This window comes from Phyllostomus discolor, chromosome 11 (genome assembly GCF_004126475.2).
Source record: "Phyllostomus discolor isolate MPI-MPIP mPhyDis1 chromosome 11, mPhyDis1.pri.v3, whole genome shotgun sequence".
Taxonomy (NCBI): Eukaryota; Metazoa; Chordata; class Mammalia; order Chiroptera; family Phyllostomidae; genus Phyllostomus; species Phyllostomus discolor.
The window spans coordinates 76,051,985-76,066,230 of record NC_040913.2 but is presented as its reverse complement, the minus strand read 5'-3'; the positions used below and the strand labels follow the sequence as shown (position 1 = coordinate 76,066,230).

Sequence of the window (14,246 nt, the reverse complement as noted above, 5' to 3'; positions counted from 1 at the left end):
ACTTTAATTCAGAAATGTCCAGACTCCTGCCCTCGCTGGTGTGGCTCAGTGGATTAAGTGCCCCCTGTAAACCTACAGGTCACCAGTTTGAATTCCCAGTCAGGGCACACGCCTGGTTTGTGGGCCAGCTCCCCAGTTGGGGGCGTGCAAGAGGCAACGGATTGATGTACCTTTCACGCATCCTTGTTTCTCTCTCTCTCTCTTTCCCTTCCCCTCTCCCTAAAAATAAATAACACCTTTAAAAAAGAAAGAGAGAAATGTCCAGACTTCAGTTTTTCTTATTCTTCCCATACTTCCATTGGAGTAAAAGGAAAGAAAAGGATGACATAAATTACAATGTCTAGTATAAAAATACCTTTTTCTGTAAGTAACTGCATTTACACAAAGAGAAAGCCCTCTCCTCTTCAGAGAAACGAGACAAACCCTAAGTCCCGCTGAGGGGGGCGCCTCCGGAGCCCTGCTGCACTCTCCGGAGGCAGCTCGCCACCTGGCTGTCCTTGCAGCTTCGGAGACTGGTGGCCAGGAGACCCTGAAACGTGAAACCGAACAGACTTTGGTTTGTTACTTCTTCCCTCTCACCTGGGCTCCTCTTTCTGGGCACCAGGCTCAAAGGAGGAGGAAAGGACGGGTGACACTAGGGGGCAGTTCGCAGAACACGTGTAGCTGTAAGCACACTTGGAAATGTCCTGCTGGCTCACGAAGCAGCAGCTGAACGCCAGCCAGAGCAAACTAGACTGGATCTAGGGCCTGACAACTGCCTGAGGTCAAAGAGCCAAGGTGAAGTTCAGTCTGAATAGACTAATAAAACTAGACTACTTCTAAATATTGTCAGGGGATGAATCTTTCATGCTGCCTACATCATTTCAATTCAAGATTCTAAATGGGATAAGAAGTGAGGCAATAGTTTATTAAATATATAAATACGCACATAGCTATTACATGCTATGGCTTTGAGAAGTTAGCTTTTGTGGCATATGCAAGAATTCCCACGTGGATAAACAAGAATGCGGAAAAGCACAGCTGCCCTGAAAAGTGGGGAGCATTTCTGGGATCCGAACTTCTCTACCTATATTACTATTTCTGGGTGGCTTACAGCCCATTACTTCACCTTTTATATTTTTTTTCCAATTCAATGACAGGAACAGAGCTTAAATTTTACAAACTCTTGATCACGGTCCTTTTGCCCGTTCTTTGTCTTAGCCCCAGAGATAGTTTCTAATCCTCCTGCCTTTTGGACTGAACAGTTCTAAATACCTTTGTTCCCACTCTGTCGAAGGCCAGCAGGTTCCAGAGATGGAGACCTGCCGCCGCCACGTTCACGTACAGGCTTGGACAGGCCCGTGAGGAACGCGTTACAACCAACTGTGGGAACCACTCAAGGACAGGGAGGCCCAACTGAGAGCCAGCTGCAGGCCACCCCTTACCTTCACTCGCCCCTGAGAGCAGTGGTCCAGGAGAACCAGGCAGGCCGTGGCCTCCTCCAACAGGGCACTCTTCACAGGCTCGGGTGTAAGGCTGCGGTCCCTCGCCACATCGCACACCAGTTTCAAGAGAGCCTTCAGCAAGACCACGAGTCTACAGGGAACCCTGGAATCCAGAGGAAAAACCATGTTCATACTCTACACCTGGGTGTTAGACTGGAGACTTTGAAGACCATCTAGGATATAAAGCCCTCACTTCTAAGTGAAGGAACTGAAGTCAAATGTGTTAGACCACAGAGCCGGAAGCAGAACTAGAGACCAGGCTCCAGATGTCTGAACTTCAAGCCCAATTATTTTTCTCCAGCATCCTGCCCCTGTACACACACACACACTGGCTGGCCCACGGAAAACGAGTTTCCCCCAGAAGCCTGGCTCCACTCTGGAAGGAAGGAGCCCCTACCGAACGGGGCAGCCTGGGATTCCCCCTGTACCTGTGGCCAGAGCACAGGAGCCGGCCCACAGTCCTTTACCTTTGAAGCAATCTCAGGCCAGAAGTCCAAACAAGATGAGGGACATTCGCTTGGCTTCTGGGACTTAAGTGTCAATTTGCATTTTCAGTCACTTAACTCCAGATCCCAGCTTACCAACAGTTCAGCCCAATCTATTACTAGCCCTTCTAAAAGATTCTTGATACAAGAAAAGAAGTTCTGAAAATGGACAGTGGTGATGGTTGCACAAAATCTGGAATGTACTTAATGCCACTGACCTGTTTATTTTAAAATAGTAAATTTTTTTTATCACAATAAAAACTAAAGCCATGGAAGCTGGAAGTACTAAAGTAATGGAAGCTGGAGAGTAATTTTAACTTGTAGTGTGAAAATATGCAAAATGAATCATATTTCTGGACAGAAATATAACTGGGGAAAGTTTGCATCCGCTACCTTGACCTGAAAAACATTAAGTGCTTTCCTACACCCTACTGCTTAGCCTCCCACGTGTCATCAGCCAGTATTCAGCCCGCTGTCCCCCAAGCCCCACCCTCCACGGCGAGTCACAGTCGGTTTCTACCCTTCTGACCCTGACATCTGCTTGCCGGTCTCTTCCTGGAATCTTGGTCTCTGCTCTTTAAAGGCCTGGCATATTAATTTGATTCAGCTTCATTTATGCATCCATTCATTCTATTTTAGTACACTCTTCAGAGTTGGAATGCTTTCTAAGCTATCATATCCTGAATTAGTATTCTCCTAATCACTGTTCAGGCACATGGTATGAAGTGTTTTGGTCTCAACTGGATTTAAAAAACTAGGAGGAACAAAGTTAGGCATGTCTTTATTACATACAGCACTTCTAAATGGCCTTTTAAACTTTAATGTGCACTATTAATCTAAAGAGATAGACACCTGAAACAACAATGGGTGTCTTTTATCTTTCAAAGGCTATTTTCTCAGTGCAAACTTCAACAGGTGTGTAAAACTGGGAACATTCAAATACATGGCATGGCCTTAATACTGAGTGCAGCATGTACACCTGCACAGGTTCTGAAGGGAAAGTCTGGGTTCCACCCTGCTTACCACACTTCTCTGCGGGCTGTTATACCTTGGCCAAATGCACTGCATGAGAAGTTTCAGGGTTTCCAGCATCTTCAGTCTCGCCTCCTCCTCTGGTCCATCATAAACCTCCAGATAACCGAGGATGACTCGCTCCAGCCTCCTCATGTGCCGGACACTTAGGATCCCCAACCTTCAAACGAAAGAGCAACGTGACACCAAAAACCTGAAGCCGGAGTCGGCGGGCCAGCAGCCCAACAGCCCAGCAGCCCAGCAGCCCAGGCACTCGCCTCTGCACAAAAGCTGGCAGGTTTCTCGCATAGGTCCTGCGTAAGAGGATGCGGTGCTCCGGCTCCATGTGGGTCAGGATCAGCTGCAGCACCTCGTCACAGTGTGTGGTGGGGCGAGCGGCGCCTCCCTTCCAGTGCAGGGCTTTCTCTAGGACCGGAAATAAGTCCAGCAGACACAGCAGCACGGCCTGGAGAACGAATGGAAAGAACTGGTCATCCGACTGCACTCGCCATGTGCACTGAGGTTTCTGAGCAACTTCATGCCTCTATTCTTGGGGTCCATGTCACGGAATTCTACAACACACTAGTAAGTGAGTGTATATTACTTTGTTTTTCCTAACTTTTTTTTTTCTTTTTACATTATCTCCATCTGAAAGTCTCAAATAAGTTAATATCTTCTCCTCACTGTGCTGTGCTAAGCTGCAAAGTGGGAAGAAAGACAGAGCTGGGACTTGAACCCAAATTTTAGGAGTCGGAGTCTGCTGTAATGAAATCACTAAATCCAAGCAACACGTACGTGCACTTACAGTAGAACTGCTCCTAGAGAGAATCTAAGGAGAACCTGTGTCCAGCTGCACCGCCCTACCTGAACTTCCAGTGTGTCCCGGCGATCCCTTCTAGCTCTCCTAGGCTCTTTGGTTTCCTCAGGTTTTGGGGGAGGGTTTATTTTAATTCTTAAACACCATCTGAAGAGTCCTAACCCCTCTGACTGTTAGCACCTGGATTCTCAATGCCTAAAATAATACTTTAAAAAAGGTAACAAGGTGAAGGGTTAAGGATGGGTAGGCATAAAATAAGAAACCTGGTTATTTCTACCTCTAACTTTATATACCTTGTTTCTTCCGTCTTGAGAATACTGTTCCCCCTCCTAACAAACTCCTATTTATCCTTCGTAAGTAAATGCCGCCTACTCTGGATTCCCCCTAAAACCACCCAAGACCACCAAACCTGGTTGGTTGCCTGGCCACCCTGCTGGACACCCACTGCACTGTACAGAAACCTCTTTTAACAAATGTATCACTGTGTATTGTGGACCTATGTATAAACACCTATATATTTACATAAATATCTCCCAAAGGGTTTCTTAAAGCCAGAAACCTTGTCTGATTCATTCACTCTTGGAACTTGGAACCGACAGTAGTTACTGGCACACAGTAGGTACTGTGTCTACTGGATGAAAGAATAAATGTCACTAACAAACCCAACCCACGAGGCCTTAATGTGTGTTGATAATGAAGCAACACAGAAGGAAGGGCACTTAAATTAGTAAAGGTAGAACTTTTTTCCGACATAAATCTGTCCCCAGGCGACACATAACTGACGCAAACAAAGACAAGCACCGGCTCTCTGTGGCCCCGAGAACGCAGGTGCTCGCCTGGCGCCGAGACGTTCTCACTGGTCACCACTGCCCCCATTTCAGCTTGGCAGTGCCTCTTAGTCACCACCCTCACCTTCCAAGAGGAGACAGTGTCTCAACTATTCTTATTCCCGTGACGCCACCTTCCACTCAGATCTGAAGACGGAGGCTCACAGTCACCTGCAAACCTCGCAGTTACCTGAACGAGGAGGTGCTCCGGCGTGTACAGGTGGCTGACAAGGGCGTGGTACAGGACCTGGGCCCTGTTGTACTGCAGCAAATCGGCAGCGGGCTGCAACCAGACAAACCACCCAATGAAAAGGAAAGTCAGCCAATGCTGGCAAAATGTCGGTAATTTTAAAAACTGAATTATGGGTGTATGAGATCCATTATACCCCTCTCTACCTCTCTGTATATTTTTAAAGTTCCATGATACATAGTTAAGAAAGAAACAAGCAAACTTCCTTGAGTAATAGATTGCACATTTTGGTATTATTCCTCTCAGTTTGATTTTTTTGCTCCTTGGAAGTCAACTGTTAATTACTCAAAGTCTGGCTATTCAGTTTGACAATGGCCTATGTTTTATGTGCATAATAATAGTCCATGTTACATATTTATATATACATATAACCTATCAAATATACCTTCTACTAGGTTGGCAGATGGAATGACTATAAAGAGAAAAAATACAATATGTGAATTCAGTCACCTAACAGCATCAGTAGAAAGCCAGCCAATAAAACATATATAAACACAGGCAGCAGTACAGCAGTGACATCGACAACGGGGTACAGCCGTGTGACTCCGCCTCTCCCATCACCACAGATGACAGGGCAGGGGCCGCTTACCACGTTGAGCACAATGTGGTGGAGGCAGCGCACACCCAGGACTTTGTTCTCCGTTTGGTAGTCATCTGAGATGAGCAGTGACGGGGGGAGGATCCTCTCTAGGTGCTGGTTCAGCCAGGGCCGAGTGACCTGCTGCAGAGTCCACGAGAAAACGTGTTTGGTGGCAGGGTTCTTCTTCCAGGATTCCCTAAACCGGAATGTGAAGCCAAATTCAGTAAAGTGACATGGTAGTAGCTAGCAAGGAAAATTAAGCTAAATACAATGTTCCTTGTCTTTGGGAAACAAAAACAAAAACATCCCCTGTCAGGTAACTCCTGATGCTATAACATACATTTTAAGATCTGACCAAAATAACTGACAGAACTGACACTAAATGCATTTAACATTCCCCCAGAGCTCTGGCTCTCAAGCTCATCCAGTGAGCAGCAGTCATCCACAACCGCAGCCATGCAAAGCATCTGTGGCGATGGTGGAGGTGGTTACAGTGAAGGCATGTCAAGAAGGGACAGATGAGTAATAGAAATGTCTTCAGATTACCATTGCTATAAAGGAACAAATGAATCAATATTTGAACGGTATTTGTGGTTTATGAGTTTACACGTATTACTCAACTAATCTTCAAAATAACTGTAATACGTAGTACTATCCTTATATTACAAAGTATAACATTGAGGTTCAGAGAGAGGATCTAACCCGGTCCTACTCAGAATCAACAAAAGGAGGCACCATCCGCCTCACAACTAAGCCTTTTAGCTCCAAGTCCCTAGTAAAACGACAATTATGTGCACGTTTTTTTGTATTACTAGTGTTACAGAGACCCTTGCAGGGCATTTGGTCCTGCCAGAAAACACCCATGGAGACAATCCGTCCGCACCAAAAGGTCCCTGAAATGTGGTCCCGTCCAACACATCCATAAGCGTACTTGATCCCAACAAATGGTCCTTGACGTTGGATCTTGTCAACAACGTCCACGCCTCGGAATGGCCCTGGTTCATAGAGCCCATAACATTTATTTATACTGCCGGTTTACAGGATTAACACATAAAATACTATTGCACTTTATTGGTATAATAATTATGCTGTGACTGTACTGCCAATAATAACCCTTCTCCACTGGATGGTCTCGCTTGGTCATGGCACATGGGGTTGGGTGGATGGGTTAGCACAACCAAATGTCTTTGTGGGGGTTTTGGACAGGACCAGATTTCAAGGACGTTTTGGCTGAATGAATCAAATGACCCCATGGTAGTTTTGGACAACAAAAGTCCCCAAACACAAATACTAACATACAAAGAAGCAAGTGGAAACTCAAATACTTTATCTAATAACAGTCTAAAGCTTTTATTTTCATCCCAAACGCTGCTTCCATATCTAATAACTATCCATATCTACTAGCGATGAGTTTCAAGATCCCTGAATTTAAGTTCAAACCGTAGATTTAAATCCTCTCCAAACTCCCACGCCCACCTAACTCAAGAATTTAAGTCTAAATAAATAAGATAGCACTTCCAATTTCCAGGACCTGGAGACCGGAAAAATCACAAGGAAACGGAGTCGTTAGACCTGGGTGCTACTGTCAGCTTCACCGGTATCTAGTTAAGTCGTTTATAGCAAATCACAACCTTTCTGGGCCTTAGGAGATCTGCTACTACAACGCTTTCATCTTACTGCTGAAGAACCCAAGGCCCCTTTGAGCTCCGGCACTCGGAGACAGGCTGAAGCTCAATTCGCCGGCCCTTTCTGCAGGGTTACTCACTTATTCAAGTTGGGCTTGAGAAGCCCCAGTACCAAAGTAAATCTCCCTTTCTCGTCTTCATTTTCTCCGTGGAGGAATCCTGCCACAGAACCACACTCAGTAACTTGAAGCAACAAGGCGAGCACCTCTCCAGCAACGTCCTGAGACGTCGGCCTGGTCCACGGTTGCTCCAGGCTGTGTGTGACGGCATAAACATAGATGGGTCCTGCTAAGTGACGCAGGACCGTCTTCCGTGCGGGGCAAACCAAGGAATTCTTGGCAGACTCAACTTTCCTCAAGAGCTTGATAAACAGTAACCCAACGGCCGACGCTCTCTCGGCCACTGCTGAGAAACCATCCTCTCTACCTTCCTGCTCCTGGGTTGGGGCTGCATACTTCTCCAGGGCTCTGGCCACCTTCCCCAGCATCTCAGGCATTCCACCGGGCGATGTCCCGCTCCCCTCAAATAACTTATCACACTCTGTGGCTTCTAGGAGAGCATCGAGGTCTTGAAGAGCTGCATTTCTGGTCTTGCTCCGTCGGGGCTCCTGGCCGGTAAGATGGTGCAAAATCTGGGAGAAGGACTGTCCGAGGGCGGAAGAAGGGCACTCTCCGGGCAAGGAAGAGCCCTCCCGCGGTGGGGATTCCCGAGAGCTGTCAGGCTCCATTCCTGACTGCTGCAGGTCACGGCGGGAGGGGATCCGCTAAAGGGGGCAGGAAGGATCACCGGAAGCTGGGCTTCTCCCGAAGAACAGAGCTAAAGCCAAATCGAACGGCGACACATCCAGGCGAAAGGAGGGCGAGTCTAACCAGCATAAGAGTCAAGTGTGCACAAAGGAAAAGATGCAGAAAAGGGAAAGGGATCTCTTCGGGAGTAGTAACACAACCTCCCAAGAGTGCATAGAAATTACTCCCGCCTATCTGAAGACTCAAAGCAAAACAAAAAGTTTCAGGAACGAACCCTAAAACAAGGTACTAACACGACTCCAGGTACCTGCAGCCCTTCCTGCACACTCCGAGCCTATCAGGAGTCGCACCTAGCTAACGTCGTTGCCGCAAAGCAGAAGGCTAGCTTCCGCCAATACAGCGTCAACTCTTCGCCATTTCACGACCTACTGTCGTAAAGCAATCAAGATTCAGGTTTTATTAAAGGGTGGAACCCTGGGAAAAATTTGCATAGAGAATAATCCGCTCACTAATTTTGTTTCTGTTTTCACTTACCTAGCAGAAGCAAGAGAAAAATTCAAACCTGTCGGTGGTGTTTAAAAACATACAGGATTTTGCGTGTCAATACTGATACATACGGACTATGTCACCCTTTCTTTGAAGTTAGTGCATCATATTCGAGAATCCTTAACTTTTTCTTGTTTCCGATCCTTTTGTAGTTCATAAGCGTGATGATTGGGTGTTCACGCTCTTGTGTGACATGTGCCTCCCACAAACCTTGTTACGACATCGGCACATTACCCGTCTGACGTGAACTCTGAGGATCCATTTAAACTTCAATTTTAGGGGCATTTTTGCAGTTTTCCTTAACAAAGCTGTCTGAATGCTACTCTAAGCTGTCTACTCTATGAATCAGCTTTGAGCTGGGATATCTCCCGTGAGGACGCCTAGTCCTACGGAAAGTTATCTCTGTTCTGTGCGATTAGGTTTTTTTAGAGTGAAAGGCTCTTGGCTTAGGGAGGGCGAGTACCACGATCTGACCCCCGCGCGGCCCTCCGGGAATCGGGGCTGGCGGCCAGGGTTGGGAAGTCTGTCTCCCCGCGGCTCCGCGGGGGGTGGTTGCCACGTGCTGGCGGGCAGCTGCGCGTCGTGCTCTGTCTGGACGGCAGGCGGCGCTTGGAGCCAGCTAGAGAGCCGGAGAGCAGCTTTGCCCCAAAGCAAGCCTTCGGTTCGTTTTGAATAGGGGAGGGAGCTATGGAGTGCGACTCCTTTGCCCCAGTGGGTCTCGTACTGAGTTGGCAAACCCCTGCTGTGGGTTTTCTGAGGATAAAATTGTATCCAATTGACCCAAGGGCCGGTCACAGTTCCTGGTCAACCTTGGAAGTTCGTCCGTGATTTTACATAGCTTCCTATTTCCTGGGGTAGCAAAGGAGTCTAGGCGTGGGCAGGAGCACTGAGAGTTAGGCGTCGGACACCGGGCGGGGTCGGGGAGCCGGCTTGGTAGCCGCGGGGAGTTGAGAGTAGGGTTTGAAAAGTCAGCGGCCGCTTAGATTCGCTGGTGGGTGGGCGGGCAGGCTTAGCCAACGCCACGCTCTGAGCGGGTCGCCTCCTGGCTTTGCGATTCCACCCATGAGCAAAGTACTTGTCTTGCAGAGGTCTCCCCCGCTGCGCTCAGAGTTTCCTGGGGCCCGAGACCATGTATTTATCCTCAGTGCCTGGCACAAGTTAAGTCATGCAATAAATATTCACAGAGGATTGGCTGAATAAATCACGGTACATCCACACAACGTAGTTCTGTGCAATCTCTGAGCCCCCAAGAATCCAGAGAAAGCCCCGCGGGCTGTGGAGTGCGGGATGTGTAGGGAGGGAAGTGTCAGGAGTAGGTTCTCCCCAAGGAGTGGTTGCAGTTCCGAGACACCGGACTCCAGGTCCGCCCTGGAGAGGACACGGCCTGCAAGTTTCCTACCTGTGATTATTTCCTTGCTCCCCTTCTCCCTCACTGTGTGACCTCTCCGTGCCCTAATTTCTCTAGTTGTAAAATGTGGGTAGTAATAGTTCCTACTTCTTAGATTTGTTATGACAAATAAAGAAGTTAAAAATATATGTAAGTAGCTTAGAGCACTCTGTGCAGTGGTGAGGTCTATAAGAGTGTTAGCGCTTGTTAAACCACCGCTTCTGTATTTTTAACTTACTTTTCCTCTTTTGGGGGGATTTTTGTGGTTTGGACTCTTCCTCTCTCATTTGGCCTTGCCTTTTCTGACCAATGGGAGGCACTCATGATTTTCTAAGCAATTTCAGACAGATTACAAATCATTTTCTCCCAAGTGGATTCTCCCATGCTAAGGTCCGTGTGCCCAGCAGGACGCCAATCCACAGAGAGTTATTGTATTCCTGCCATGTGGGAGCCTGTCTTCCCTGTTCCAGAGGCTCTCATTCCCTCATGAGCAAAGTACTTACTTGTCTTGCAGAGGTCTCCCCCGCTACGCACAGTTTCCTGGGGCCTGAGACCATGTACTTATCCTCAGTGCCTGGCACAATTTAAGTCACGCAATGAATGTTCGCTGAACCCCACATGTCCATACACAGAGGATTGGTTGAATAAACCAGGGTGCATCCACACAATGCAGTTCTGTGCAGCTGCACAAAGGAATGAAGACCATCTCTGTGGAAGGCCATGGAACTCTGGTACGTATTAAGTAATAAAAAGCAGGGTGGAGACCGTGGATATGTTGCCTTTCTTTTTAGAAAGACCTATGCATTTGCTTACATTTTAAAGAAGCAATGGAAGCATAAATTACAAGTTAGTAAAAATGGTTGGCTTCATATACTGTGTTTTATTGTTTATCTTTGGAATCCTGTGCATGTTTTACATCATTTTAAAAGAAAATAACAAAGCATTTTCTATAAGAAAAAAAAAAGCCATTGAAGTATATGTGGAGTTACTCCTATATCCCATGGAATAGTAAGAATCTGACTTTAACTTGTTATTCTCACTCTGCATTCTTACTGTGACACATCCTAAGGACAAAAAGAAATGGCAAAGAGACCAATCTGCATGTAGGTATAGTATTTGTTAGCAATAATGCTGGTATTGCTATTTAAATGTGATTGTGTATATATATTTATTTATATATATATATATATGTTTTACATATATGGATATAAAATAGCAAATAAGTATCTTTTTTATTTTTTAAAGGTTTTATTTATTTTTAGAGAGGGGAAGGGAGGGAGAAAGAGGAGAGAAACATCAATGTGTGGTTGCCTCTCATGCAGGGCCCCAGTCTTCTCCTGGGGACCTAGCCTGAAACCCAGGCATGTGTCCTGACTGGGAATCAAACCTGTGACCCTTTGGTTCGCAGGCCAGTGCTCAATCCACTGAGCCATACCAGCCAGGAAAATAAGTATCTTAATATTGTTAGAAACCAAGGTCTTCAGTAAAAGACAAAAGAGATAGAAGTGTGAAATCAGTGAAGTTAGGTATAACTTCTGTAGTAGGAAATTTTAAGTGACAAGAAGCACTGGCAATCCAATGGTTGTGGGTTCAAATTCATGACCTGAATGCCATTAACCACTAAGAGGAGCTGGGGCTTCTTTAGGAGATGACTGATTCTAGAACTGGGCTGTCTGCATGTAATGCTATTATGCCAGAAAGCAAGGTAGCTATCAAATACTACTGAGGTTATTTCAAAAAGACCCAAGATCAAAGACGAAGGGGCACCATTTGGCCAAAGATGGAACAATTTGGGTTTAAAAAAAAGAATAATGACTAGTGGGTAGAAATATATCAAATATATACAAATCCATGAATTCACAGTAATATTTTTTTAAAATCCCTCATCATTTAGTTAAGTAACCAACTCTTTATTTACAAAATTGGTAAATTAGAAGGAAAAATCAAGTATTTATTCTGCTATATATTTTGGGGTGCCCAGATAATCTGTAAGGATAAACGCCACAGAACTGGTGGAATTTGAAAGTCAGCATTCACAATTCCTAATTAAGCACTGAGATTAGGCAACAATCATCTATGGCTCTGTTAAAATTGTGGGATAGGATGTTGATGGAAAACTTCACACTGGCTGTATTGACCTAACAAAATGGAATACACTGATTACCTTAACATCACTAGAAGCGAGACGGCCAGGTACCATGTGCCTCCTGATGGAGTGCAATGGGAAGTACACACCATCTGTGAAATATTCTCACACAAAATTAGAACCTAAATCTAATCAAATGTCTAAATCTAATTACCAAATGGGAAGAAATGGAGAAAAAGGATACAGATTAAATGATTCCAAAACAGTGTAATCAACCAAGCTAAGAATGTGGGAAATTCCACAAATTACCAAGTTTCTTCAATAAATAACTAGTACGAAAGAAATGGAGTAGAGAGAGAAGAACTGATATCAAGTAAAAGTATTTTAAGACACCTCAAATGCAATGTTGGATCTTATTTTCAATAAATTGTAAAAGTATATAATTCAATTGGGGAAATTTGAATATAGATTCATAACTGGGGTGTTTATATAATTTGCTATCTACACAGGACGTGTTGAGAGTTAAAGGACATGTTATGAATAGTTACGCCGGTACAGAGGTGTCAATTGGGTCTGTCCCAGATAAACTTGATTACCTGGTATTATACAACTTTGTGGAATTACTGTGAATGTTATTATGTTTATGGCTTTTTATATTATATTAGTTTCAAGTGTACAACATAATGATACAATACATGTATACACCGCGAAATGATCATCACAATAAGTCTAGTTGATATCTACCACCCACGGTTACAATTTTTCTCTTATGATATAACCTTTTAAGATCTACTCTTTAGGCAACTTTTAAATATACAATACAGTGTTATTAGCTATATACCATGCTGTGCATTATATCCCCCTAACATATTTGTTTTATAACTGGGCATTTGTTCCTTTTCATTGCCTTCACCTATTTTACCCGCCTCCCCACCCCCCACCTCTGGCAGCCACCAATCTGTCCTCTGTATCTATGAACTTGGATTTTTTTGACAAATGTTTTTAAAGCTGTTGGTTAGAAAAACAACTCTCAATCATTTTAGTCTCAGAATCTTTTACACTCTTCAAAATTACCGAATCACATTTCACAAAGATGGCTAGAATCAAGAACACTGAAAACAAATTTGGGCAGGGATGTGGAGAAATTGGAGTGCTTATACATCGGCAACTCAAATGTAAAAGGGTGCAGCTGCTGTGGAAGAGTGTGACAGTTTGTCTGAAAGTTAAACATAGAGGAACATAGAGTTAAACATATGAACCAGCAATTCTGCTCCTAGGGATATGGCCAAGAAAATTAAAAGCACATATTCATTCATACAAAAACTTGGACACAAAGGTTCACGGCATCATTATTCATAATAGCCCAAAGTGGGAATAACGGAAAAGTCTACCAGCGGATGAATGGATAAACAGAATGGGGTATCTGGCTGCAATGGACTACTATTTATCCATGAAAAGGAATGCGGTTCTCCTACATGTTATAAGATGGATGAACTTGAAAGGCATTATGGTAAATGAAATAAGCCAGACACAAAAGATCCCGTTTATATGAAATGTCCAAAATAGACCAATGAGAGTCGGAAAGTAGGTGGGTTGTCACCCAGGAATGGGGCGAAGGAGGATTGGAAATGGCAGCTAGCAGATCTGGGCTTTCCACTTGGGGTGATGAGGATGTTCTGGTGTTAGCTGGTGGTGATGGTTACCCAGCCTCATAAATATACTAAAACCTGCTGAATTATATGCTTTCAAATAACGCATCCTATGATATGTGAATGAAATCTCAACTTAAAAACTAGCTTAAGAAAGTATTGAGGGCCTCAAAGAGCTCTGCTTCCTGTGAGAGATTTTTTCCTACATTAGAAATTAAAACTGAAAAACTTTAAAAATATCCATTTAATTATTTTTAAAATAGGAACAATAAACCGATTATATGTTAAGCACTTATTTTTAGAAAAAGTAACTATATTCAAACAAAAAAACCCCAGAAGAGTGGCATTGTTTTACACTTTTGTAAACAGACTTGTAAAAATTTGCAACCCTCTTTCATATCTGCTTTCGTAGGAGACAGCTGGACTCTTGAATCTGCTGTAGCCTTTCAGTCTGTGTTGAAAAACTGCTCTGTGCATTCATAAGAGAATGAGAGTGAAAAAGACAAGCAACATATTACTATTATTATAAAAATAGTTTTGACTTGGCAGACCTCCTGGTAGAGTCTTGGAAGCTGTCAGGAATCTCCAGCTCACACTTTGCGAGCTGCTACTAGAAATACACAAATATTGCCCTGGCTCGGGTAGCTCAGTGGACGGAGTGCCAGCCTGTGAACCAAAGGGTCACTGGTTCGA

At 44.6% G+C, this 14,246-nt stretch overlaps 1 protein-coding gene and 1 non-coding gene across 4 annotated transcripts; one reads left to right on the top strand and one right to left on the bottom strand.

The window, feature by feature from the left end:
- Positions 1 to 241: 241 nt before the first annotated feature.
- Positions 242 to 8,255, bottom strand: TTI2 (TELO2 interacting protein 2). Of its 3 annotated transcripts, none has more exons than XM_028526911.2 (7): positions 7,220 to 8,252; positions 5,464 to 5,650; positions 4,815 to 4,907; positions 3,259 to 3,446; positions 3,018 to 3,161; positions 1,425 to 1,587; positions 242 to 529 (listed from the first exon to the last, which is right to left on the bottom strand). In XM_028526911.2, exons 1-7 carry the CDS (start codon positions 7,864 to 7,866, stop codon positions 425 to 427), a joined length of 1,527 nt encoding a protein of 508 aa, XP_028382712.1. In that variant the 5' UTR covers positions 7,867 to 8,252; the 3' UTR covers positions 242 to 424. The 3 variants fall into 3 exon arrangements, with proteins under 3 accessions (XP_028382712.1, XP_035867514.1, XP_035867515.1); XM_036011621.1 differs by lacking the exon at positions 242 to 529 and adding an exon at positions 563 to 758 and having other exon boundaries at positions 7,220 to 8,250; XM_036011622.1 differs by lacking the exon at positions 242 to 529 and having other exon boundaries at positions 1,447 to 1,587; positions 2,993 to 3,161; positions 7,220 to 8,255.
- Positions 8,256 to 8,571: 316 nt separating this feature from the next.
- LOC114509021 lies at positions 8,572 to 8,675 on the top strand. The gene has a single exon (XR_003685589.1). It is a non-coding gene; the product is annotated as a small nucleolar RNA U13 (small nucleolar RNA).
- The last annotated feature ends 5,571 nt before the right edge of the window (positions 8,676 to 14,246 follow it).